Source organism: Balearica regulorum, chromosome 13 (genome assembly GCF_011004875.1).
Source record: "Balearica regulorum gibbericeps isolate bBalReg1 chromosome 13, bBalReg1.pri, whole genome shotgun sequence".
Taxonomy (NCBI): Eukaryota; Metazoa; Chordata; class Aves; order Gruiformes; family Gruidae; genus Balearica; species Balearica regulorum.
The window spans coordinates 17,712,723-17,735,673 of record NC_046196.1 but is presented as its reverse complement, the minus strand read 5'-3'; the positions used below and the strand labels follow the sequence as shown (position 1 = coordinate 17,735,673).

At 36.3% G+C, this 22,951-nt stretch overlaps 1 protein-coding gene across 11 annotated transcripts in view; it reads right to left on the bottom strand.

Annotated features, from left to right (window-relative positions):
- The window catches only part of CHD9 (chromodomain helicase DNA binding protein 9), a 97,885-nt gene that overhangs the window by 15,440 nt on the left and 59,494 nt on the right, over positions 1 to 22,951 (bottom strand). For all 11 annotated transcript variants that reach the window (XR_012837645.1, XM_075765956.1, XM_075765947.1 and 8 more), the window contains 23 exons: positions 22,516 to 22,602; positions 21,336 to 21,473; positions 19,095 to 19,216; positions 17,591 to 17,834; positions 16,321 to 16,497; positions 15,273 to 15,416; positions 14,514 to 14,769; positions 13,535 to 13,745; positions 11,265 to 11,460; positions 10,714 to 10,881; positions 9,974 to 10,153; positions 8,345 to 8,455; positions 7,473 to 7,669; positions 6,494 to 6,693; positions 5,844 to 6,003; positions 4,788 to 4,877; positions 3,909 to 4,012; positions 3,672 to 3,789; positions 2,929 to 2,986; positions 2,567 to 2,609; positions 2,197 to 2,416; positions 1,847 to 2,049; positions 673 to 1,581 (listed from right to left, as the gene is read on the bottom strand). Coding sequence is in view for 10 of the 11 variants with exons in the window: in XM_075765956.1 (XP_075622071.1) it covers positions 673 to 1,581; positions 1,847 to 2,049; positions 2,197 to 2,416; positions 2,567 to 2,609; positions 2,929 to 2,986; positions 3,672 to 3,789; positions 3,909 to 4,012; positions 4,788 to 4,877; positions 5,844 to 6,003; positions 6,494 to 6,693; positions 7,473 to 7,669; positions 8,345 to 8,455; positions 9,974 to 10,153; positions 10,714 to 10,881; positions 11,265 to 11,460; positions 13,535 to 13,745; positions 14,514 to 14,769; positions 15,273 to 15,416; positions 16,321 to 16,497; positions 17,591 to 17,834; positions 19,095 to 19,216; positions 21,336 to 21,473; positions 22,516 to 22,602 (4,336 nt within the window). In the remaining variant the exon portion in view is untranslated. The remainder of the gene's footprint in view (positions 1 to 672; positions 1,582 to 1,846; positions 2,050 to 2,196; positions 2,417 to 2,566; positions 2,610 to 2,928; positions 2,987 to 3,671; positions 3,790 to 3,908; positions 4,013 to 4,787; positions 4,878 to 5,843; positions 6,004 to 6,493; positions 6,694 to 7,472; positions 7,670 to 8,344; positions 8,456 to 9,973; positions 10,154 to 10,713; positions 10,882 to 11,264; positions 11,461 to 13,534; positions 13,746 to 14,513; positions 14,770 to 15,272; positions 15,417 to 16,320; positions 16,498 to 17,590; positions 17,835 to 19,094; positions 19,217 to 21,335; positions 21,474 to 22,515; positions 22,603 to 22,951) is intronic.

Genomic DNA, 22,951 nt, shown 5'->3' with positions numbered 1-22,951 from the left:
ATAGTATCAAAGTAAGAAATGTAGTAAATAATGATTGGTTGGTTTATTAAAAAATTTAAATCACTTCACTGATGAGAAGTTTTCGCTTCTACTTTGGAGCTTTCAAAGATCCTTTGGAGGATCTTTGTGTTATTTGGTCCTATGCTGTACAATCACTTTCTAAGCAGGTACATTTTTTTAAGGGTTTGAAAATTTTCAGTGGAAGTACACTGCTTGGGGACATCCAGTTTACAAAAAAAAAACCAGTTTACATTACAGCTTGGACAGAGGAAGCTTGCAGATTTCATGAAAGCACAATGAGGAAGCTACAAAGACAGGTGAGCAAGATTGGATAAAACAGGGAAACCAAAAGAATCTCTGTACTGAGGAAGAAAAAGGAACAGTGGTAGGGAATTCACACACAATATATATTTCCAGAAAATATTAGCCATTCAATTCTCCTCCCATTCTCATCCCACACATGAACCACATGCAGAGTAATCCTGCTTAGTGAATCAGTGAAGCAAAGAAAAAGCTGTATCCTTGAAATTCTTAAAACTCCCTTGAAGAATCAACCAAATATATTTAAGATTACTTTTGTGGGATTTAATATCCTTTTTTAGACATTTTTCCATTAAGAATAAACTTGTTCAGTTTAAAAGTTATACTGCAGAAATAAGACTACACACATACCACGTTTTTGTGCCTCCTCTTCATCACTATCACTCTCTTCAGATGATGATGATGATGATGACGATGATGATGATGATGAAGAGGATGAGGATGAGGATGCTGAAGAACAAGATGAAGATGATGAAGAGCTAGAGCCTGATCGAGAATGTGAACAAGATGAGGAAGACGAAGAGGATGAGGAAGATGACCTGGAAGAACAGGATGATCTATCTGAGTCAGAGTCTGAGTCAGAGCTAGAGTCAGATCCCCTTTTGCTGACTCTCTGTTTTTTGGAAGCTGGGTTTGGAGTTAGAGGCTCTGTCCTTGCTGCTACCATGCGCCTGTCCGTTTCAGTCTTCACGCTAGGTTTGTGGTCTGTATTTTGTACCGGTGTGCCGTTTTTTGGACTCAAAGGTTCTGATTTCATTATTGTCTGTGTCTCCTCTGTAGACATAGATTCCTCTTCAGAAGACTGAAGGTCCTCTTTCAGATTTTCGTTTTTAGCTTTTGTGTCCTCAAAAGCATTCATTTTAGCATCTGACAATCTTGACTGAGGTGTAAGAGGAGAAGCAGATAACGCCATCTGGTACTGATGCAAGAGTGGAGTAGAAGTCCTCGAGAGTGCCACTTTACTTTGATTATAGTTCCTCTGGGCAGACATAAATGAGAGTTCAGGATCACGAAGAATATGATAATCTGTCCTGCTAACTCCATGTTTAGCAGCTCCAATAAGTAAATCTCTGTCATGAGTCCCACATTCCCACCAGACAGGTAAGTCTGGGTTTGGCTGGCATAGTTTTAGTCGTTCAAACAACTGTGGGTGTCTGAGAGCCTGTTCTCGCACTTTCCTTAGGAGTTCAATGCGATACAAAGTCCGAGAAGCACGCTCCTCTGTAATTGGTTGGATAAAAATGTTTGGGTCTACGAGTTCTGTGTTAAAACAAAACAAAGATGAGAATCTGGCAAAAAAAAACCCCAACCCAACCCTCACTGCAAATCAGTACTAGAAGTAGATAGCTTTAATCAGTTACTATATGTCTCCCCATTACATACTTTCATTTTTACACTTAACATGTTTCCTTATTTCTTTCTACCCCATTTTTATTTTGGAACACATGAAAGAAAAATATTTTCAAGATAAGTGCTGGCAACAGAAATTAAAGATAAAACTAAAACTAAAAATATATACATTCACCTTCTTTTGAGGGGAGACGACAGACTCTCCGGCACATTGACATAAATGCATACAAGTACTTCTCTAAGCTCTCATCGGTTTTCTTATGTAGCCTAGCCATCGCTCTAAATTTGGTCCAATCAAATCGTCCCCTGTCAGGATCAAACACCACTCCAAATGTAGACACAACTCTGTAGAAGTCAGCTTCTTCTCTTCTCGTCCATCTTGATCAGCAAGAAAAAAAAAAAAGGAAATCCTGTATTTTTCTTCACTATTTCATACAGTGAGCAATTGTTATTTCTTCAATATAAAAGACCTTTGCTTTTGATATAAGTATGTATTCTAAGTGTATATTTGCATGCTGCACATACCTTTGCTGTCTTTCAATCTTAGCAGCCATCTTTGGATTTAGAGCAGCTTCTTCATACGGAGGCTGCATCATACTAGTTTGTATTGGGAATGCTGGCTGGATCTGCTGGGCCTGCCTGTTTTTACTTGTTCGTTGATAAGCTGTTATTAGACGGCGAAGACGCGTTGTTAAGGCAGACTGAGTAGGCCAATAAATTTTGTCTCCTTCCATCATTTGTCCATCTGTATTAAAACAAAAGTCACAGGAAAAATAAAGAATGTAATCACTGATGGTGCCTATGGTTCTATACTAGGCAATCTAAATACAGTCTAGCTAAGAGTTAGGGGACTTAAGTCAAAACAGGGCTCAGATTTGAACTTTTACGTATTTACCTCCATCTGCTATTACTAGATCACCTGGGGATGAAACATCATCCTGTAGAAAAACAAAAAAGTGAAGCAAAATTAAAAACATAGCCCTCTCCAGAGATTTAGGTTCAACTTCTATCTTGCAAACAACTTATGAATATGACAAAGAACAAGAGTGAGGTACAGTTTGGTGACTAACAAGGAGTACAACAGAACTATACAACAATTTGTTCCCATTGCGCCCACCCCCAACTGCAGACACACACGTAATAACATCTATCAAATTTACAGAAATACAGAAAAATGTAATAATTTGCTCAGCAAAAAGGTGGAAGTATTACATTCTAAGCGTGTTAAAAGGAACTATTAATAGATGGCTACTATACCTCTATGTCATCCTTAAACATTGCTGGTGCTGGTTTATATTCTGGATCTTCTACATCCCTGTTAAAATTTCAACACAGAAGAACCCATCTTAATATTTTAGAAGTCCTTACACTCTTCTCAATTAAGTAAAACTTATTTAAATTTAGTTAGATATACTGTATTTCATTTTCTATTTGAAACGAGGAAAATATTTCACAGCTGCTTTGGCTGGAATCCTGCCTCCCTCTAATTCACTATCTCTCTCATTCAAAGTTGTTCCTTATGACCACAGGTACTAACCTCAGTGATGAAACAATGATTAAAGGCAGTTCTCCCTTTGAGCAGTTAGCAGTGATAGTCAAATTGATCTACTGGGGTCACTGGTTAGCTACACAAGACTAATACTCCAAGCTGACTGACCTGAATTCAAGTTATATAGGTCTGTAGTATTCAGCCTTTGAAAGTTTTTACACTTCAGTGTGTAAGTAGTGTTTCTGATACAGCAACACAAAGTACAGTCCGTCTAACAACAAGTTGCTGCATTTTTCCTTTAACTGTGAAATTCCAAACTTCAATGGTTTTGTAATACTGTTCCTAACTCTGCTTTCCACTCCGTGGGTAAAACCAAAATAATATGCTTCACAACAATGACACCGAACTAGTGTAAAACCAATTAAGATGACAATAAAGTACAATATGTAAGTTCAGTCTTGTTTACATTAGGCCCCCCCCCGAATTCAAGCCCACTTTTAAGTGCTCCTACCCATCAATATAATCATTTGCTCTTTGTTCGGCAGCAACTGCTTTTTCATCCGGCTTGCCAACCCTTTCCAAGAAGCAAAGCGCTGGGTCTGCTCTGATAGTGTTGTATTTTTCATAACCTATGGGGGGGGGAAAGGGGGCACAAATTCAACTTTCAAAGTAAGCTATAAAAACCCGAGTATAGGGTGCTTGTACTGAAGGGCAGGGAAGTACACATGTAGTCATCCATATTACTCACCATGTTTAAAAACTCCAATTAGAAGGGATTTATCTGCATCTGCATCCCACCACTCGGCAGGAACTTCAGAGTGATCTGGCTCAGGGACCCAAACATCAATTTCACTAAGGAGAATCACCAACAGCACACCAACATCAATAATATTCAGAGGAAGAAATGCGTATTTATTTTCTCTTTGTACATTTGTACTTTATGTGGGATTTTTAAATTTCTCTCTTCAAACACACATATACAATATTCGATATCCAACAAATTAATTCAAAGATTATTTTGAAGGTTGTAATGTTTTCTAGGATTGAAACATTTAATTTTTAATATACTTTGGTATTTAGTAGCAAGTAACAGTTAACAAGTGAATGGTTATGCTACTAAGAGTTACATAAGCCACATTTTATAATGTTAGTTTATCATTAACAATAATTTTGATAACCTAGAGAAACTAAGTTACAAGTTTTTATCCACCACAAGCTCCTGTAGCATCGAGTTCAGTAATTTCCAAATGGAAATACTTCAATTTATAAAAGAATAATTAATGGAATATGCAGCACATAACCAAAAGTTTGTGTAGAGGCAGGAAAACTCCACCAGTTAGAAGGTAAAGTATATAATTTTATCTTTCATTCACTTTTTCAGTCTATTTTGACTTTAATAACTTTACTTTTCATAGCTACACTCATAAACAGGAATCAGGACTTCCTCCTGTTGAGTGGATACAATATGTTTAGTAAAGAAAGAGTAACCAAAAGCATTTTCCTCACAGCCTAAGGGTGAAAATATTTGGTTTTAACATTTCTTATTTAGGTCTAGGAAGATTTCTGAATTTTCATTTGATAGTTTACATTTAAAATAAATAAGCAAAAAACCCTCTCTATAGTTCACCTGGCATCAATTCCATCAAAGACCTTTTGGAATTCATTACCAATGACTTCTTGTTTTAAGTAATACAGCATTCTTACTCGAAGCAAGACCCTAAGCAAACAAAAAAAGAAATACAAATATTAGTACTCTAAAAGCTTTCAATACTTGCGAGTGGTTTTGTTTTCTTTTTTTTCTCTATAATAACAAAAAGCTTTCAAGTAATTTTCCTAAAACATACTTCCTTCAGTTGTAAGAGGAGATAACCTCCAATTCAAGTCACCTCACACTTTTTATTGCAACCACTTTAACAAATCATTTCATTGCAAAAATTCTTTCAAATCCTAGACAAAGACCAGGGCCAGCAGAATTGTTTCATAAAATTTCACTTGCTTCATAAAATACTGACAAGAACAAACTGCTATTTCCCTTTTCCTACTTGGAAGATTCCCTTGGAAAGATTCAAGCGGGCTGACAATGACCATATTTCACATTATCTTCTCATTCCTTTTCACTTAGAATTTGTTGCATGACCCCAATGCAACCTCCATGCTTTATCTCAGTTCTTGACTACAGCTGTATGAAGTTTTCAAGCAGAGTATGCCAAGTTTTCCTACAGAAAAATGATTTATCTAAAACAAGCTCATTCATGGTTATCAATGAGCTTGCAACAAACTAGTGAGCTCAGACACTCAGAAGCCCAGAAAACATGCCACATAAACAGCAGAAGATTGAGGGGCAACTATTTAATGCTTTCAGTTTCTTTGCTAAGCACTCCCAAACTCTTTAGTCTTTTGGCTGCTACAAGGCTCCCCAAACACACTAGCAATATCTCTTTCTCTGTACAGACACAAACATACAGTTTCTGTAAAAATGACAACAGAATTATTTTGTATGTGAAATATTCAGTTCGTCTCCTAATAGACTGCAACCTATTTAAATGCTGTTAGCTTGACTAAAATCAACTTCTTTCTTCGTAGTGACACAAGTATGTTAAAGTCTTCTAAAACGATGAGGAATTAGAAGAAAAAGAATCTTTACATAAAAATTCAAAGACATTCAGACTTAGCTACTGCTTACTTGTTGCAATGGTGTTTTATGTGCTTTTTGTATCCTTCATCTTGCAACAGATGTTCTGGATTGTATTTTCGAAGCCATTCTGCTTTGTGTATATCGAAAGTGCTAGCCTGGGTCTTCACTTTTTTCCCTTTTCTTCCTCTAGGCACAGGGGCTGATAAGCCTATATAATTTAAAACATAATACATTAACAGCAACAGGTAAGTATAGATCCTTGGGATACTTATAGTTCCTGTATCCTATACCAGTACTGTGACCTGCAGTTCAGAAAAAATGCTAGCATCACAGCCTCCGGATATGAGGTTTTTTTCCTCTTTTGTCTCTTAGTATCTCTGGAGTACACTTCACCAGCTAAGGAGAGGGGGAAAGAAAAGAGAGTGTGTTGTCACCTCCCATGAAACAGAATAGGTTCTTAAGGACTGAAATGAAAAGAAAGCTTGCACAGAGTATACCAATCCATTTGGGTAAGCCATCAAATACAAAGCAAAGCAGAAATTACCCTTCCTTTCCCATCAATTGAATTGTGTATCTGGAATAAATTCCACGTATTTCAAGTGGGTTGCATTCAGAGAGAATTTTTAGCTGTTCTTAGCCCAGTACGACAGGCATATGTATATGAAGGTATTTAACTGCAGAAACATGTAAGTCCTTACCAAGGTGATTCTGTAACTCTCGTGTTTGCCCATCCTCTGTTGGGGTAATGAGATCCCACATAAAACTTTTTATTTTCTCATCCCCTCTGTAGTGAACAAGACAATAGGCTAACAGAGCTCGGCAAATTATCTCCACATCCTGTTCATTCAGCTGTCTCTTGAAGCGCCCATGTGACAAAATTTCTCTCCATCGACCCCACCTAGTCCAAAGTGAAACACAAATCAGCACTTAGAAGTGAAACACTTGGGTAGCCTGGAGATTTCTTTTGTAAAAGGGAATTTCTCTGTAAATATGTAGCTTTCCTCTTTTTTCCCTTCAGCTTAAGTTACTGAGCGGAAATATGAAAGTAACATTTGCAGCAAAACTCCATCTGCTTAAAACGGAGTTTTCAACAAAACTTGCCTGTCTACAAAACAATATGGATGATCGTTTTAGGCTTCTAAGACAGAAAAGTGACAGGAGCTCACACTGATATGCGAACGACATCATTTATAAGATGGGCGAGAGAAGACCCAAGATTTTATTTCCAAATCAACATATCTGATTTAAGTATGCTTAAAATAACTGGTTAGATTTTCAGTTCCTATTTGCACCTCACGGAAGCACAAGATGTTCTGCAATTATGAACATCAAGTCATCTACCAAGCCTTTATTTCAGATACTTGTTTATTTACAGAGTTTTGAGCTGCCTGCAGCACTTACTGTAATGATTTTGAGGGAGACTACTGTAATGCCCATATTAAATGTCATAATCTCCTTGGAAGAAAGGTTTTCAGCTCTCTTGAATGTTTCTTCAATTACAAATTGTCAGTTATACAAACTGCATGATAAATTCACATTCTAAATAAATTCTGTATGTACACACACCAGGTTATTGCCAATATAACTGAAAGTTATTCCATAAACACAATCTAGTACATGGAAAAATACTGTTTTTTAAAAAAAACTTCCTAGAATGAAGAAGGATGTATACGATACCCATAGACCAATAAGTTTTTTTCCACCCGAAAGCACTCTGTTCTTCCGTATCCATTGGAGCGGTCACAAGGCCTGCGGAGTTTTGGTTTATCATCACCCTCGCTCTCCACTTCAGACAACTCGGCCAGCTCATCTTTTGTAGCACTAAAGGGCCGTGTTTGCTTCCTAATTCTTGGGGTATCAATAACCAGGCTGTTCTGCAAAATTTCAAACCAACCTTATCAGAGAAACAATTGACAAGTTTTTCTTAAATAGGTGGCTTCAGTTCAGAAACAACCACCACGATTCTATGATTCTATTAATAGGTGTTTTGTAAAGACATCACAGTAAACACCCATAAAGCAAGAAAAACATTTTGTGGTATTTGAGGCAACAAAAAAAGGGTTTCATACCATGATGCCAGTACATTAGTTATAAACAGCACTGAATACTTACACAGACTACACTGCAGTCTCTGTGAGTAAAAAGGGGTAATGAAACTTTTTCAGAAGTGACTGCATGGGAATGTTTTCAAGTACAGGACACAACTTCCAGTATTATAAAATTGATAAAATTCTTAGCGAGTCTGTAGATTCCAGCCCAGGATTTACAGGCAGAGAAACAGGGCAGTCAGAACAATTACACACTTCCAACCACTTCCAGACCTTCGACAAAAATCAAAGACTCTCAAACTCTTTTGGGACAGCAGGGAGCGAGGAAATATTAAAGCTATCAGCAGGCTGATAACCCACGCACAAACTAACAAGCACAAAAAGTCTGATTTGTTGAAACACTACTCAAAAAAAGCAGCAGAAATCCTGCATCTGCTATTTCAGAATTCAACAGCAAGCACATACTTGAAAAAAGGTGCATTAAAAAAGAGAAGTACTTACTCTACCACTGATAGCATCTATATCTATTTCTGCTTTTTTGGCCCATTTCTGCCAGAAGTTGGGATCATCTAGTGAAATATCAGTCCTGTTTCCAGATGCAACAAAACTAGCCTGTAATAAATAAAACTGAATTTTACCAACATCATACATTAAAAGTTTGTAGAGTTTGAATGCCTCAGTGCTGCAAAGACTGCATAAGTTTATTTCATCAAAATCTCCCAAGCAGCTGTTAAGACTTTAGAAAAAGCAACTCAAAAGTTTTCCTCCCCCTTAATTTTTTAAAATCAGATCCATAATATATCAGAAAAATCTAATGAACTTTTATGCACCATCAGGAGAGAAGAACATTAAGCAGCAAGATTCTTCTGCTTCTAAGTCTGAATCTAAATTACTTGAAAGGAAGGAAATAGAATCTTTTGAAGAGGCTTATCAGCATTTGGGGATTTCATCTCACACAAAAGTACTCACTTGAGGGAAATTTCAAAGGAGTGTTTAAACTACCAACAATCAAAGCTTGAGAGCATGGAATAAGCTTAATTTCAGAAGGCATTTAAAAAACCCTGATACACTGCTTTTGGGAAAAGAGTAAACACATATAAAAATTTCTAACCCTTCTGATAAAAAGACAGTGATGATGATGTTCCCTAATTGGTTTCCTATCTCTTGTTTAGTAGTCTATTTCTAATTTAAGCCACAATCAGCAAGACACAAGAGCCTAAATAAATGTTTATTTATAGATTATAAATACACATTTATATTCTTAAAAGTTTTCCTTTTGCTTTGCCTTTTAGAAGAATTGTCACAACTGCATTCATGAAGTACCTATGTTCCAAGCTCAGTTATACTGCTTGATATTTTTTTTAAAAATGATTTATGTATTTATTTACCTGAATTTTTATTTCTTCAGATTCCTATTTGCACATGCTACGGAAATTAAGGAGTCCAAATTTACTGTTTGTTCTGTTCATCTGATTTTCCAGCATAGGTTTTTGAATGGTATGATATTACTGCTTTTCTATTACCCATCAAAAATTAGAAAGTGTCAGTCCGATTTTATTCCAGACTATTACTCCCAAGCTTTTACATTCTCAGACCCCCCCTTCCATGTGCAGATATATATATTCTCCATCTCCTGCTATTTTAGGAGCTTTCTTATTTTGCTTTTCAAACTCTTACCAAAAGGTCAGGGTTCAAACTATATCCTACATGCAAGTGTCTTTAGAATAAGCCTGACAATTTTTAATCTTATTAATTATTGTCTTATATACATTTTCCTCTGCTCTTAATATATCTGAATACAAATGGATCTATAAACAAATCTGTTTTAACATTCTCAGTTACTGCAGTCCGTTAGAGCCCACACAAGTCCTAGCCTTTTCAAGAGCAGCACACACCTATTCCTCATCTTTACTCAAGGATGCTCTTTGCATTTGTACCTGCAAATCTGATTTTGCTACATGCACGCATTTATATAAACACATAGGTGTAAGAACCCAAAAAACTTACCTAACATACACACACTAGACAAAAGTAAACATAACATTGAAAAAAGAAAAAAGCATAAGCTTTACAACATTCAATCATATTCACAGCTCTCTACTGTCAAAGAATAACTTGCTGCTTCTGCACCTTGGCAAACGTGGAGCCCCTTCCTTCTGATTCAATCGTGATAGTTTTAGTACGACGCTGCAAAATTTGGTCAATGTCTTCCTCACAGAATTTAGAGCCTTCATCTTCTTCATCCATAATGGCACCATATGCACCTCTTCGAAGCAAGTCTTCTATTTCTTTTTTGGAGAGTTGTTGGATCTAAGCAAATAAAATACCTGTTAGTCTAGAACAAAAATCCCCCGAAGTCTTTTCCATTTCTCTTTCCCTTTCCAACGTTTCTGCCTTATGATTTATAAATTCAAAATCTAGATTATTAAAAACTAAGAGAAAAGTCTAGTTGACAGTTGAAATAATTTGTTATGTAGTTACAGTACACATTTTTACAAGTAACCATGTATCTTTTTTTGTTTTGGCCATTCTCAACACCCTGATGAACATAACTTTTAAAAAAATACCTGTTAATACTAGATGTAAATCTTAAAGTAACACGTTGTATTAATATAAGAAGATACAAGGAACCAAAGGGAAACTTTTCTCCTTGTATTAACTTTGACATTATCTGCCTTAAGAGGCAAGAAATAGTGAACGATTTATTAGAATAAGTGACTACATTTAAGACTATGTCAACTATATTTAGTCCGCATCAGAAAACCTAAGAGAGATGCAACAACAGAAAAATGGTAGCTTCTGTAATTTAAAATAGTTCCTACGCTTACAAAAGCAAAAGGAAAGTTATTTCAAGAAATAAGTCTACATACACCACCGACACTGTTTTCTCTTCCACTCATACTCTGTAAGACAGCCTTATCCAGTCCCAGTTTCAGACTTGCTCTGTCAAACATCTCTCTCTCGTAGGAGTTACGCGTTATCAGTCTGTAGACCTTCACTGCCTTGTTCTGACCAATCCTGTGACAACGGGCTTGAGCCTTCGGAGGGAAGGGACAATAGCAACAGAAAACTACTTATCTACAAGTAAGTTACAGTTCTTTTAAGAAATGGTTTCTGCTGTAGCACAATCTGAAAACTAGTAGTATGAACTCAAAAGGAAGTCACTCACTCAGTTTACCTGCGTTGTACATTTAAAGATTAATCAATTAGAAAGCAAAAGTTAGAACCCAGCCAAACCCAGATGACCTCTCCTATCCAAGTAGAAAGTATTCATCAAAAAACATTCAACATATACTTTAAAAAAAACCCCTGAACATTAAAGTTATACATGTTCAAAACAGAGACAATATTCAAAGTGATCAAATTTATATCCACCAGGTTTGACTTCTTAGGTCTCACTATTATGCTCAAAGGAAGTTACCTGAAGATCGTTTTGAGGATTCCAGTCAGAATCAAAAATTATACACGTATCTGCTGCGGTCAAATTAATGCCCAAACCACCAGCTCTGGTGCACAGAAGGAAGACAAAGCGATCGGAATCTGGCTTGCTGAACCGATCGATTGCAGCTTGTCTGAGATTCCCTCGTACTCGCCCATCAATTCGTTCATACAAGTATCTGGAAATTGCCACAGATATACACACACAATTCATTACAAGATTTTTTGTAATTTAAAGGGGGATTAGAACAGATCTCCTGCTTGTGTATTTATTCTTTACAGTGAATCAAAGTGATACAAACTAACTTTGCTTATCAGTGGGTAACATAACCAGGAACCACAACAGAACTCGCACACCTGTAGTACCAACACACAGCAGGAAGTCCAAACATTGAGCATTTTGAGACAAGCAACTTTGTCAATTAAAGCAAGTACCTGATTATACATACCACGAAACATGTATTACCATGGCACTTAGTTGCATTAAAACACACCATCACCTGAAGTCCCATGGGGACACTTCCCAGTTTTTCACATGCTATTGTTCGTGGATCCCTGCCTAGGGCCACTGGAGCAGGACAGTGTACTTTTGTATTATGTACCCAATTGTCTGAACATGTAAGGGGTAACCAAGTGATCAGCAGAAAGCAGTACTTAGTGAGCTGTCACTGGACAAACTGCATAGCGATTCTGTCAAGATTAAGAGAAATGGAACAAAAATGACATGACAGCACCTCTAACAGCCTTTATCAAGGCATCATTGAATTCAGAGCTTCCAAAAGTAAAACCAGAAAATTTAAAAGCCTGAAGTAAAACTGTCATTTCTGTTACCTCTGATAATTACAAAGACTCCTAGGAAATTTCTGAAATCAAGCGAAAAGCTTAAAAGGGGAGCAAATACTTCTGTACATTGTAAATGGAGTAAGATGCTGAATGTGTATCCACCAGTCTAAAAGCTTCACAACCATTTTTCTTCTAATCAGCTATAAAAAGGCACAGCAGATAATCCACAGGACCACAGGCATTTTGGCAGGCAGCCATCTCCTACAGTCATGAATTCTGTTAAGTATTAAGTCTAATCATGCATGCCCTCTAACATTTCTAATCCAACAGTAGCATAGAGCACGTTTCAGCTTCTATGGATTTCAGAAGATTCGACCTGTAGATATGATGCACCAGTCTAGATGTTAAATCGTTACAGAAAAAGGAGTATTTGCCGTACTACTGTGAAGTTAAAATTAGTCTCTTAAACGTACAAACTATTGAGCTGTCAGTTCAAATAGATAGCTTTATGAAACAAAACCCACAGAAGTTATATAAAATTTTCACCAAAAGAGGTATTAATATAATCTACTAACAATTTTCAATATATATTCCATCCAGTATCCACTGCAGAAAGGTTTGACATTTACTAATTTTTGCTTTTTTTACATGTTAACTCTGTATTACTATGTAGTTCACTGACAAATATTTCAAAGCAGTATGTGCGTTCCAACAAATGCACTATTAAAACAACCAGAACCATGTCTTTTTACAGTTTTTCAGGCTGATATAGCAACTGATTGTAACCAAGTTTAAGGTTAGATTTTATGCGCTAAGGCTTTTGCATAGTAATTAATCACGTGCTTAAATAGGCCTTAGTTGCTGCAGAGTCAACAGTATAATCAAAGGGTGCTATTATACGTGACAACAAAAGCCAATCTAAGGAGCTGCTTTATGGCTGGCAGTTCAGTTCTGCTGCAAAATTCAAAACAGTAATAATTTAGGAAAGACAGGAAGCACACTTTTATTTTTATATTAAAAAAATAACCTCCAGTTGTTCACCATTTTGTACTTCTATTCTGTTGGGAGTAAGGACCTGCATTACTCTGGTGCAAGTTCGGCACGATGTAAACAAAGAACACATTCCATGCTTCCTGGGGTTTGGATGAGCAACGCTGAGCTTGAATTTACCTGCTTTCTGACAGGCAATGTATAAACAGTACATACATACAAGAATGTTTAATAGAAAAAGCAACAAACTGAAGGCACGTGGTTTACTCAACACCCTCTCTTTAGTTGTTCTCCGAAGTTTTTCATTTGTTGGTGAATAAATGGTAAGCCATCACAGAATACAGCAAGTTACACAGTAATTAGCAAACACCCCCAAATTCCTCTCATTGGTATGCTGTAATCATCAACCCTGCACTAACATTCAAAGATAGGCCCACTGAGAACAATATACTACAGGAGACAGAATAGGCAGCATCTTACCTTTTATGGATAAGGTAATCCTCCAAAATATCAAGGCAGCGCACCATTTGAGAGAAGATAAGGACCTTGTGGCCTCCTGCTTTCATTTTTGGAAGGAGTTTATCAATAAGAACCAATTTACCAGCAGACTGGATCATTGCTTGCAGATGGAAGTCAGGAGCACTTGGGCTATATGTTTCTTTAAACTCTCCAAGGATTTTCTCTTCAGCACCTACCAAAGAATGTATTTCTGTAGCTATAGATATATCTACACAAGTATCTCCATACACATAACAATACTAAGTTACGAAAATCAGTGCTTGTACTCTAAATATCTCCCATTAGCCACTGCTGGAGACAGAATAAAGTTCTGGATGGATCTAAAATCTAGCAAGAACATCTATTCCTATGCTCTTTGAAAACAAGTCTTAAGTTTTTAAGCAGAACACCACAGAAAAAACACCTAGAATGAGGTGAAGCCTGCCCACATTGCAAAAAACCCCAAAATACAATTCGTTCTCAAGTGTTCTATAAAAAAATTGAAAAAATCACAAGTCCTTTTGTGTCTGGGATGTTTTAAATGGGACATGAGTCTTAATAAAAGTGTTTTGAAGACCTTTTCTGAAGTTCCTCTATGATTGAAATCATAGTAAAAACTTTAAGAGCTTAAAGCGTATTTTCTTGCAAGCAGGCAAAACATTTCAGTTACTTATAACTAAGTGAGAAAAGCAATGAAGACTGACACAGACCGTATCACTTGCAAGAAGCATCAATTTTAAAAGTTAGCTCTAGAAAGCAACAAGGTTGTGTTTCAGGTCTCAAATACACAACCGTCTCACAAATTTGCCTTACATCTATCAAAAAAATGCTTCCACCTAACCCAATCCTTGGGAAGTCTGATGAAAACGTCAAAGAACTACAAAAAAGTTCTTAACGTATTTTAAATAAAAGTACAAAAGTAGTTTAAAAAATAATAAATCAGTCCTTATCATATGTTTACCTTTGATGAGATAAGGGTGATTACAACACTTTCTGAGTTCCATCATAGTGTTAACCAGATTGGGAACATTTGCTTGCCCCGCTCCTTTGGATAAGAAAGCAAAGTTCTTCTCTAAAATCGCTCGATAATATTTCTTCTGAATATTAGTTAGTTCTACTTCAATTATAGTTTCCTCCTTAGGAGCCAGCTTTTTTTCTACATCTTCTTTTAATCGTCTGAGCATCATGGGCTTCAGGATAGCTTGTAGTTTCTGAACCTAAATGAAACACATCAGTTTGTTGGAACATGAAAAAGTAACAGTGGAATTTAATTAAAATTTTTTGAGTCCATATCATTATTTTTTTCCCCTAGACTTATATAAAATATTTTCCAGATGAGATATAGCCTTAGTTTTAATCTCAAACTAAAGATTCTTTATGTACTCCAAAACAAAAAAAGAATCTCTTTTTTAGCACCTGTCTGCAAAGACTATGCCTACAAAGCCAGAAACCTTCAATTTTTATTATTCTCACTATTTACTTGCCAAATTTACAAGACCAACCCAAAAAAGTAAAAGGATTTCTTTAACATAAAATATCGTACTTAACTGATTTCTACTGCCCGCACAGTTTAGAGAAATAGCATGATGAAGGAACTCATAGGTGATGTGTGGGGAGTGAAGGAGAGGGTGGGGACCACTAACAGCTACTATCTACACCAAAAGTTTTTCCTTCGAGGAAGTCACTCTCACACACTGAAGCTCAATTCAACATGCAATACCTGTTCCTCCGTTTTAAGGTCTCCAAATTCTTGCATGAATGTAGATTCAGCAGGAAAACGCAACGGTTCAAGAAAATGAAGGAGGCTAAACAGTTCTTCTACAGTGTTCTGCAGTGGAGTACCAGTTAACAGCACTTTATGCTCCTACAAAAGGAAGCAAAACTCACATCACCTTACGTGCACACATCTGCAAAAATCGGTGTTGAGTCTGAGCGTCATAACCTGAAAATACCAGATCTGTGTATCACTAAGTACACAAGTAATACAAATAAACAGATTTGTAAAACAAGAAGTGTTTTTCTATGAGCTTTTCTTAAAATTCTGGCTTCCTGTAATGAAGAAATGACCACACACTTCAACTTTTGCGTGTAATAATCATACATGTGTAATGCTCTCTCTCTGTAGTGTGGAAAATATACACTAAGCATGTTATCAGAAAGCAAATAAAACAACTTCTGAGAATATGTAGCAACAAGCATATCAAAATAATAATAAAATTAAAAAAAAATGCAAAGCTAGTCACGGTGCGCCTTGTAGTAATGCACCAAACCCCTCAAGATTCATGGTAGTATCCGCTTTTTAAAATCCTGCACTATATCAAATAAAACCTTAACTATGGCATTAGACAGTAAGTCTGTTTTAAATTCTACTATTTGCTTAGCAGTGTTATGACTTGCTTGCTTTTATTGTTAAATAACTTGTTTAAATACTTTCTAGGTTTTTAAACATTAGTTACTGCACAAAAACTTGCACTAAAACTATTTTATTATTATAAAGCTAATTTTAAACAGTATCTTCATCATAATAAAAAACCAGAATAATATGATCGGAAATAGATTCTGCTTACAGTTAGAACTTTTCACATTTTACTTAATCAAAACCATACCAGCATCAGCTATCGAAAATACAAACATTTGAAGAGAGTACCAGGAATAGCTATCTCCTGAGAAAGACTGCTGGAGAGGTCTTTTTTGGGAGGAAAAACAGATTTATAATTTATTATCACACCGTACTTAACTAGAATCAAAAGTGAAATACAGTTACTCACAAGGTTCATTAATTTTAGCCCTTCCAAGAGTTTGCAGTTTTTGTTCTTCAGTCTGTGAGCTTCATCAATAATAACACACCTCCATTCAATTGCATTTAGCTCTGGACACCCACCAAGAATCATTTCAAAAGTTGTGATAATGGCTTGGAACCTGTAGGTACCTCGAACGATACGTCCCTAGAGATTCATCAACACACAAAATTTGTTACGTTAACTCAAATCTACTCATTTTCAAGATTTTGTTGCTGAAATTTTATCAAGAGTCAGACATCGGATTTTACATTATAAATTGCTTTGTCATCCCATACACATTTATTAGATCTCTGTAACTCTAATTAATACTAATGAGTAATTATTCATAGCCACAAATCCAATATTGTCTAGCCAACAGTAAAATTTTAACCACTTTTAATTTACAGATATAACCATCTAATAAAACTGTTTCAAAAGATGCATGTAGATAATATCACATTTTTAACCCTGGGAAAATCTGAAAGACTGACAGGAAAAACCCTGCAGTCAATCCATCAAAATATATGACGGTAATACATTTAGCACTAGCCAGTAAGTAATAAAAACGTCACCTGAGAACTAAATGAACTCTGTTTATCCAGCTTACTCTACTCTGCTGGCCTGACAAAGAATATGCAAGACTTGCTATAACTAGAGAAACAAGATGTCATTTTAATATTTAGCACTACTTAAGTTTTCAGCCTTATCGATTTTGTAGAAATATTACTATAGTTTAAAAAATTATTTATGCAGAATATATAGAAAAGGAAAAAAAACCTTTTAAAATAGTCGAATTTCAAGGGGTTTTTCACGTCATTTAATGTGAAGCATTTCAGACAGAAAAGCAGACTGTACACAAAGCTAGTTTACGCTAGGAAACGGAAATCAACAGCTACATAAAGGTAACACAGAGCTTAATCTGCTGTATTTTTGTTCTCGCTGCTCTTCAAATTCAGGACCCAACTGCAACCATCTGTGTACACTTTCATCTCCACATGAGTATCAGCATCACTGCTATTCAACTGCAAATTACTCAGCATACTGAAACAACATCTCGCTGCAACCACTTTCACAAAATTTACTCAGTAAGCATATGTCAAAGATTCTGATACGTAAAAAGCTTAAAAAAACCCACATCACAGCACGTACAATGACTTTCACTAAGACATACGTAGAAATAACAGAAAGCATACTTTTCATTACTACTACCTGACGCAGGTTTTGGGTAGGTTATTGCATACAAGTGACATTACAATACCTGGGAGTCCCTGAAGTACATTTCATACTGCTGAATCATCTGCCTGCTGATCATACTTCCATGATACACTACAACATTAAGGTCAGTCCACGTGCGAAATTCTCTTTCCCAGTTTGTTATAGTGGAAAGCGGAGCAATGATCAGAAAAGGCCCTCTTATACCAGCCAGGAGGATTTCATAGAGGAATGTAATTGACTGAATGGTTTTGCCGAGACCCATTTCATCCGCTAAAATGCAATTTCGCCTGAAAGTCAAATATACATATTTGTTATTAGCATCAAAGGAAGTACAGACACTAAAGCTGTTACTCAAATGAACAGTTTATGAAAACAAAGCTCAAATATGTCAGTTTAAAACAACAGTCGAAACTGAGGCACTACGAAAGATGCTCGCAAATGTTCCCTGGTTACAGTGAAAGAATGAATTTGGTACACAAAACCACAAGCTTTCAGTCATGTTCAGCACTCACAAAGCCTGAGAATGGAATGTTCCATCAGGTTCTCCTAGAAAAATATTCCAGAAGTATTCTTTTGGGACTACATCTGCCCTAATTAAAGGAATTAAAATTAATCAGATTTCCTACATGTACATTCACCTTGACAAAACTACTAGAAATTAATGAAGATTCTGTAAAAGTCACAGATGGACTGTGACCACCCAGCTACACTCACATAGAAGGAGCGCGTTATAGCATCATGAACAAATTTCCCCTCGTTTCCAAAACTGAGATAGATGCATATAACCAAATTACTACATGAAGTACCAGCAGGTGCTCAGCCTCAGCCGTACATTCCAGCCCTGTGCCCTGTTTGCACAGATACTCACACAGCTATGTTGTGCTTGACTGAGAATTAAAACAATTTTTTTTTTTTTTGGCAGATCATGAAACTATGGTAAAATGGTACGCTTGCGGACATAATCTCTATAAAGGGCAGGCAATTGATATTTTGGAAATAAAGCAAGCAAGAACATTCATGAATCAAAATCCAACTTAGAAACAGAGAAAAATACGTCGTTCTGGAAAAAATCTTGAAAGTGATTATATTGCCATTAATACATCATAGCATTAATGAACAAAAGTTAACTTTAGCCTACAATACAGAAAACACAATTATTCACTAGCCTTATTTTTGAAGAGAGGTCATGTTTATTTGAAATATATACTAATTCTAGAAATAATTTTGAAAGATGCAAGTGTTTTCCAGTTGTTCCAAAAATTCTGAAAGCTTGTACTTTGGTGGGAGTTGCTTTTTGTTTTAATTTCCTCATAGCCATTGAAAATCTGTTTACAGTCACGTTAGTTTTATTCTTTTAAGATTTGTTTTTTCTTACTCTTGTTGATAAAAACATGCTTGTACATCCAAAGAAAATGTGTTTTTGACAGTTACCCCCTTTTACTATAAGCAGAGAAGATAAATTTAGTTAAAACAGTATTTATCCCAAATAACAGTGATTCACGCCATATGGTTTACAATTTACATGAAAAAACATTCCATGCATATACCTATTGTACCAGTTGAATAGGAGCCAGTTAAGTCCTTCCAGTTGATATTCCCTGAGCTGATTGCCATTTTTATATTCCCTGGACTGTTCTATCTTCTTCCAGGAGTTGGGAGGTGGTCGGTCCTTTAAGGTAAAGATTAATACATGTGCAAGTTGGTACAAGTTTTATTTTTCCAAAGTGTTTTAACCCACTATTTCCTGAGTGTAACAACTTTAGGTTCAGAATGCAATTATTCAACCTTACAGGAAGGTATCATTGTTAACATTACTTACTAATGCCTAGTCCGCAGAAACTTGAAATTTTTATTTATTTGTCTATATAAATGAATACTTTTAAAATTAACTATATTATAATAATATCAAGCAAATTATTTCTAAAACTAAGCATACAAATAGTCTGGCACTGGTAATTTGAAACACTAATGCATTTGTAAGAGAAACTGCAAGAATCTTATGAAGTTTCACTTTGGCAGCTCTAAGACTAGCTGTCCTACAACCACAGCCAAGTATCTGGGACTACTAAAATCCCCAAAGCCTGAGTAACTCTGGGTTCTGAAGCTATCCTCCTGAAGCGGTTTGGGCAATCTACACCAAGTTACTGTGATCTTGCCCTTTCCTTTCAGCATTTGCCCTGGTCCCTGCTCGTCACTCGCCCTCAGTTAGCCAGTTCAGGAAGTCAACATCAGGAATACAAAGAGTAGACTTGTGAATGGTTCAGTTCCCTGAATCGATTTCACCAAGCGATCAGATGAAAGACAGCATCAGCACACACAGGATCATGATACAAAGGACATGACAAAACAGACTGTAACAGTATCAAGGTATATCATCTTCATGACCCTAGTAAGCTAAAGCTGAGAGGCTATGTATTGCTATCAGCTTAGCAGGCAACTTAGTTGAGAAATTTTGAAGCTTTTGACTGGTGCTAGGTAGAATTCCAGCAGAAAACACTCTCTTCAGATAGCATCTGCATCCCAATGTGAGCAAACTCACACATTCAAGCAAAATATTTTTAGGAAGAGGTTTTCTGATCAGCTGTAAACTTTTTTATAAATACTGAGAAATGTTAAAATAAAAAAAAGCTTACATTCCCTCTAGACTCATGTGGCCTTATCTGGCAGCTCTGAATTTTAGACTTGAATTTTTTCTCTTTATTGCCAACGTCAGCATCACGTGACAGCAGGTCTCTGTCCCTCCCCAGCAGCTGTGGCTTCCTCCCCTCGCCCACAAGCAGGCATCTGCCCACTCCTCCACACCAGGAGCAGCCAAGCTCCTGCTCGCAGGGCTGCAGGCAGCAAATACTTTCTTGTACTTGCTGGAGCCTGGATAAAAAATACTTGTTGCTGATGCAAAGATGACTGTCAGCAGTACAGTTACACTTCAATCATCTTTTTTCTCTCAAAGCCAAATACAGTAACATAGATGTATAAAACTCCTTCTTCCCACATGCCAAAATGGCAGCATTTTAAATAAATACTAGAAAAACGAACTAAATATAACATGAAGATGTTAATTGTGACTACTGTCATAATCGGTAGATGGAAGAAACATTAAATAAAATTCAAAGCCTACAAATTAAAACTCTGTGCATAGTCAGTTACATAAAAGAAGTTAAAACAAGCGTTGTACTACACCACGCAGGACACATGTCTTACTCTGACAATGACATACAGGACTTTAAATAGAACTATTTTGTTTTCTCCTGCTCTACGAGACAGAAGATTGATAATTTAAAGATAAAACACATTTCCTTATTACACTTATTTTTCTTCTTTCAGCTAGCCCTTTATGACAAGAAGAAAAATAAAAGAAGGAAGTAATTACGGAATCAGTTTGACAGATCTCTGTTTGCCAATTTCCTTCAGTGCTGAAGCACAAGACTTAACTCTGTTCTCTATAAAAGGATGTTTATAATTTATTCTGTTTTCTCCTCATCTTAATGGTGTTTAGATTCTGTGATAGCCAGTTTAAATGTGTTGCTCATCATTCGGTTGAGAGCTCAGAAAGTTATAGCACTTCATATTTTTTCCTAAGCAAAGATTTTTTTTTTTAAACCGAGTAACAAATTAGATGAGAATATTTATCTATGTCTACCTGAAAATATTATTATTATTAGGTAACAAGGCTCACAGATCCTTTACACAGGATGTCAATAAGCTTTATGTTTTAACACAAAAATATAAAGTTGGGAAAATTGAGTCCAATTTGCCAAGACAGACAAGTAAATTAGGTATAATTTTACCAATCTCCTTGAGTCAGGCCTGGAAGCTTGCAATTGTTCAAATTCTTCTATTTTTGCTTGATCTACATCTTCTTTCAGCTCCCACGTACTGTCTTCATATGGCAACGAACACCATTTTACTAAATAGTAAATAACAGGCTGCAGAAGAAAATTCTGAATGTTATCAGCTTTTAATTTAGTATACAGACTGTTAATATGCCTTTACTATTTCAACAGCTACCCAGAGCATTCCTCTACTCTACAAATCAGGCTAACTAAGCCTAAAACAAAGAGCTTGAGGAAGTTCCTAAAACAGAGGTCTTCTCAACAAAATAGAAAGCTTTACAGGTCTGGGTGACATACATAAAAATTTAGGAAAAGTCTCAAGAGATGGAACCAAAGCAGACTATGTTATTTAGATACAAAAAAGTCATCTTTCAAGAAGTTGGAGGAAAGGCTTGTGATAACAACAATTTTTTTCTAAAAGTCTAAGAATAACAACTCTGCTGCATACAATGAGAAGTAATTTTAACCATCAACCCTGCTTTTGGAAGATTAATGCAGAAATCACTGGCTAAGAGTCTTAGCATTTTGCCATCTAGAAGAACAGAGTAAGTATCATAGCCATTCCAACAGCTTTAATCAACAACTTTGCCAGTCATTGTTCTCACCTCATGTTTTTATTCTGTAATAGCTGTCCAGAAGAGGTACTTTAAGTTAAAAAAGAGTTTTGATAAATACAGAGGGAAAGGTCCACTGGTGGCTATCAAAACACTTCTCAATCACTGGCTGCCTAAAGCCTAGGGACAGAGCTAGAGAGGAAGAGAGGACCACCACTGCCCTGCCTTCTTGTGCCTTTTACAGCAGTGATCCCTTGTCCCTATCAGGGCGACAGGACAGGACATGGGATCAGCCTTTTGTCAGAACTCACAAGGCAACTGTCAAACCTCGCATTTATGTCAGCAGCTACCTAAGCCTTGTCTACTATGACCTATTATACGAATAAAAATATAAGCCATTGCACTCTGATTTCTATTTCAAAATACATGGCTAGCATAGGAAATGACAAGATTGTCATGTCTCAAAAAACATTATTGAAGCTTAAAATCATCAAGGTGTTACTCTAAATATCTGCTAAAATTACGATTCCCAAAGACTACATGGAGGTGTATCTTCTTGACTTGCTCTAAGATATATTTACCTCACCAGTGTCCTTATCTTCACAGAGAGATACTTCTAATACCCGGTCTACTTCAACATAGTCAGGATTAAAAGGTTCTTCTTCCATCTGCAATGCAAGATTAATAAAATCAGTAGAGGCAAAAAAAGCTGGCATACGCGAAGACTTGGTCTCATCGTACACAAAATTAATCTGGCAGCTGGAAACTACCGAGGCTTTTGCACACACCTTAATATCCACCCTCTCCCCCCACCCCGCCCTTTTTTTTTTGGCAGGACACTGAGGTGGGATCTGACCTCAGAATAGAAAATGCAGTCATTTAGGGATGAAGTGCTGTCTTGGGAAGTCATACAGTAGAGAAACTAGCTATAGTAACATAATCTTTTCCTCCTTACCACTTTTAAATAGTTATCCAAACAATCCCAATTTTAAACCATGCAAGTCAGGTTAGTTCAGT